The sequence below is a fragment of the Suricata suricatta genome, chromosome 12 (genome assembly GCF_006229205.1).
Source record: "Suricata suricatta isolate VVHF042 chromosome 12, meerkat_22Aug2017_6uvM2_HiC, whole genome shotgun sequence".
Classification (NCBI taxonomy): Eukaryota; Metazoa; Chordata; class Mammalia; order Carnivora; family Herpestidae; genus Suricata; species Suricata suricatta.
The window spans coordinates 77,807,546-77,811,874 of record NC_043711.1 but is presented as its reverse complement, the minus strand read 5'-3'; the positions used below and the strand labels follow the sequence as shown (position 1 = coordinate 77,811,874).

The window sequence follows — 4,329 nt, the reverse complement described above, 5'->3', positions numbered from 1 at the left end:
TAACATAGCGGATAAAGGGCTAGTATCCAAAATCTATAAAGAACTCACCAAACTCCACACATGAAAAACAACTAATCCGGTGAAGAAATGGGCAGAAGACATGAACAGACACTTCTCCAAAGAGGAAACCCAGATGGCCAGCAGACACATGAAACGTTGCTCAGCGTCACTCATCATCAGGGAAATACAAATCAAAAACACACTGAGATACAACCTTACACCTGTCAGAGTGGCTAAAATGAACAAATCAGGAGACTATAGATGCTGGCAATTATGTGGAGAAATGGGCACCCTCCTATACTGTTGATGGTAATGTAAACTGGTGCAGCCACTCTGGAGATTCCTCAAAGAATTAAAACTAGAACTCCCCTATGACTCAGCAATAGCACTGCTAGGAATTTACCCAGGGGATACAGAAGTGCTGACGCATAGGGGCACATGTACCCCAATGCTCATAGCAGCACTTTCTTTTTTTTTTTTAATTTTTTTTCTTAATGTTTTATTTATTTTTGATAGAGAAGACACGGAGCATGAGATGGGAAGGGGCAGAGAGAAAAGGAGACACAGAACTGGAAGCAGGCTCCAGGCTCTGAGCTAGCTGTCAGCACAGAGCCTGACGCGGGGCTCGAACCCACGAATGTGAGATCTGACCTGAGCCAAAGCTGGAGGCTTAACCGACTGAGCCACCCAGGCGCCCCACAAAGCAGCACTTTCAACAATAGCCAAATCATGGAAAGAGTCTAAATGTCCATCAACTGATGAATGCATCAAGAAGATGTGGTTTATATATACAATGGAGTACTACATGGAAATGAGAAAGAATGAAATCTGGCCATTTGTAGCAACGTTGATGGAACTGGAGGGTGTTATGCTAAGTGAAATAAGTCCAGCAGAGGACAGATACCATATGTTTTCATTCATATGTGAAACAGGAGAAACTTAACAGAGGACCATGGGGGAGAGGAAGGGGAAAAAATAATTAAGGAGAGGGAGGGAAGCAAACCATAAGAGATTCTTAAATACTGAGAACAAACTGAGAGTTGATGGGGGTGGGGGATAGGGGAAAAGAGGTGATGGGCATGAAGGAGGGCACTTTTTGGGATGCGCACTGGGTGTTTTGTGGAAACCAACTTGACAATAAACAAAAAAATAATAAAGAAATTTTAAAAATTTGACAAAAAAGGAACACAAGGGACCTTGAATAAAATATTCTGTAAACCCAGGGGAGCCTGGGTGGCTCAGTCGGTTAAGCATCCGACTTTGACTTAGGTCATGATCTCACGGTTGTGGGTTTGAGCCCCACCTCGGGCTCCATGCTGACAGCTTGGAGACTGGATAGAGCTTCCTTCAGATTCTGGATCCCCCTCTCTCTCTGCTCCTCCCCTACTCACACTCTGTCTCTCTCTCAAAAATAAATAAATGTTTTAAAAAATTTAAAAATATATGTGTGTGTGTGTGTGTATTCTGTAAACCCACACCATAACTAAGCTAGTTTACCGAACTCAAAATAATCCTTTTTACTGAACCATAAAACAAATGTTTGCCTAAAAATTACTTAATTAACCAACACATATAGGAACAAAGTATTTCCCAAACAGTTTCACTGAACATACAATCCACACACTGTTTGGAAATTGATATGTACCTTCCTTCCTGGGAAGCTGAAGTCCAGGCACCGTGAATGACAGATGCCTGTTTTGCCATCCCCTCCCTCCATCTTTGCCTCAGGATTTGACGCACCTGCTCTCCTAATGACTGCCCACCGAGCCACCAAGCCTGACCCTGACCTTTGCATTTGCTGTTCAGCCCAAATGCGGAAATTGGCTATTAACCCTGTAAACAGGCCTCTGACCCCCAGGCTAATGGCTGGTGGTGAAAAGCTGGACTGACGCAGAATGAGAGGTGGGGGCACAGTTCAAGTGTCTAGGGGAGCTGTGCCCAACTCCGTGAATTGTCCTGGGCTAAGCGCGGGATGGGGAAGGCTTGGAACCTTGAGGGGCAAGATTATTCCTACCCCCCTGCTCATAGGCCCACAGATGCTGCACTGCCCCCTTAGTGGAGCCCCCTCTCCTGGGCCTGCAAGGAGGAGAGAGAAGCCACCTGTGGGCAGGTGTGCCCCACCCAAAAGTACCTCCATCTAGAGTGACCCAGCACTGGTGCCCAGGTGTGTGGAGGAGGACCTTTCTATCCACCCCATTTTAGTTGAGCAGACAAGCCCTCAGGGCCTCCCCTAGACCTTTCCACAGGTTGCTGGCTCCCCACTCAGGCTGCCAACTTCGTGGGACACAGGTCCCCAGCCATTGTCCCCCTCCCCCCCACCCCTAGGCCACAATTTCCTTTTCAGGTCAGGGAAGACTGAGAGCTTTGTAGGCCTAAGGGCAGGAGCTTGAGGATGCAGGCTGGAAAGTTGGAGGAGGATTCTTCAGGGCCTGGCCAGGCTGGAGCAGTCTTACCACTTCAGATCCCTGGCAGGACAGGGAGAGGGAGCAAACTGTCTGGTGACCCCAGGGCCAGTGACTAGGAGCATGGGAAAGGAAGAGTGTTGGGTGGCAGGCTACTCCCTGTCCCTTTGAGACGTCACTGGAGTCTGTGGCCCAGGAGCAGGGGGAGGAGTCACCTGATCCATAAATCCCAGAGCCGGCTGGCTGGGATCCCACTGTCACCTGGAGGAGCCACCTCAAGGAGCCGCCTCATCCACAGCCTTCCCTTGGTGAGTAAAGAGGCTGCTCTCCCCCAAGGGCTGGGATCCTGGACGGCAGTCTGTCCTGGGTGTATGGCACACTCTTCCTCTTCTCCCTCTGAAGTCCCTCTTCCCTATGAACCACGTCCCAAAAAAGAACCCTTTCCCTTTCTCTCCCCAATGTTGTTCCTGTGCCTGCTGCCTCTAGTGTGGGAGGGACAAGGGGTAGAAGCACGTGCCTCTGTCACCACCACACCCATTCCACATCCCCAACTCCCATGGAGGAGAGATGGCAAACCACAGAGAAAAGGCAGCATGCTATGCACCGGGTGCCCCCAGTGCCCCTACATTGCTGAGCTCCCCTGACTCAAGTCTCTGTTCCTTTTCCCAACCTTCTCCCACTTCTGGAAACCCTGAAGGGAGGAAGAGTAGGCCTGACTGACCAGGAAGGGCCCTCAGCTGGCAAGCTGGGATCCTCTCTGCCCTGGGGGCTCTGGGAAAGGCTAGCTGCCAGGAGACTTCAGGGTCCAGATCCCTAGACTCCTGAGATGAGGAGCAGTGGCAGAGGAGGGAAGGGCATTAGGAAACACTAAAGCTGCCCCTGAGGTGCCAGCTGTCCGAGGGGACCCTGAAGAAAAGGAAGGAGGTATGGATGGAAGTATCTGTCTTCTTGAGTGCTGTCCACTATCCACGGGAGCAGCCCTGTCATGGCCAGCTGCAAGCTAGCCCTTCTGCTACTGCTGCTGCTGACCACCCACCCTGAGCCCTCAAAGGCTCAGCACTGGTCCCATGGCTGGTACCCAGGAGGAAAGCGAGCTTCCAGCTCAGCCCAGCACCCACAGCATGCCCCAAGGCTCCCAGGTAAGTCAAGGGTCTCCCCAGCCTGAGTGGGAGGAAGAAGGTGCTGGCTGGGGCTCCTTCACCTACTGTGAGACTGGGACGGGTAGGCCATGGCCTTGGCTCCCTTCTGAGGAAGGGTCCTGGGCACTGCAGCAAGCAGACCAGACCAGACTGCCCTTAACCTCCCAAGTGATGCCCTGGCTTCCCCTGAGAACACTGCGCCCTGGGAGGCCAGAACCACAGGCTGGTGGTCCCTCCGCAGGAAGCAGCACCTAGTGCAGACACTGCAGGTAAGTACAGGGAGAGGCTCAGGCGTTGGCCACCGGGGACCCTTATGGCTAAGGTCTTGGGGCAGGGGGCTATGTGGGCATAAGACGGGGTGATGAGAAAACACGGAGACGCCCCCTGCGAAATGACCTGAGGCACACAGCCAGATGCCATCTGCTATTCTTCCTGCTTCCCAGAATTCTAGACAATTTATGATAAGATACGTTAAAGTAAAATATTAGAAGCCATTAGTGAAGTAGGAGATAATTGTGCTTAAAACCTCCATAATAAGACAGTAGCTGTGGTGGCGTCCTCCAGGCTTCTTTCTCATCAAGAGAACCTAGTGTGTCTCCCGGTGGACAGGACCTCAGTGGAAAGAGGTGAGGGGTGTGGACTCACACTAATAGAAGGGTCCCAAGAACCAGGTGGTCACTGAACTAGCAATGACTTAGTTATTGCAGGAGACTGAGTACAGAGATGGATTACTACTATTTTGCAAATTTATTTTAGAAGGGTTTTTTTAACGTTTACTTATTTAAAAA

General features: G+C 50.7%; 1 protein-coding gene across 3 annotated transcripts in view; it reads left to right on the top strand.

The window, feature by feature from the left end:
• Positions 1-2,660: 2,660 nt before the first annotated feature.
• Positions 2,661-4,329, top strand: part of LOC115273593 (progonadoliberin-2) — a 2,390-nt gene continuing 721 nt past the window's right edge. Inside the window, exons 1-3 of one of the 3 annotated variants that reach the window (XM_029916698.1) lie at positions 2,661-2,710; positions 3,381-3,541; positions 3,674-3,810. In XM_029916698.1, coding sequence (XP_029772558.1) covers positions 3,388-3,541; positions 3,674-3,810 — 291 coding nt within the window. In that variant the 5' untranslated portion in view covers positions 2,661-2,710; positions 3,381-3,387. Of the gene's footprint in view, positions 2,711-3,199; positions 3,542-3,673; positions 3,811-4,329 lie in introns of those variants that run through there. The other 2 variants (XM_029916699.1, XM_029916700.1) reach the window with 2 other exon arrangements.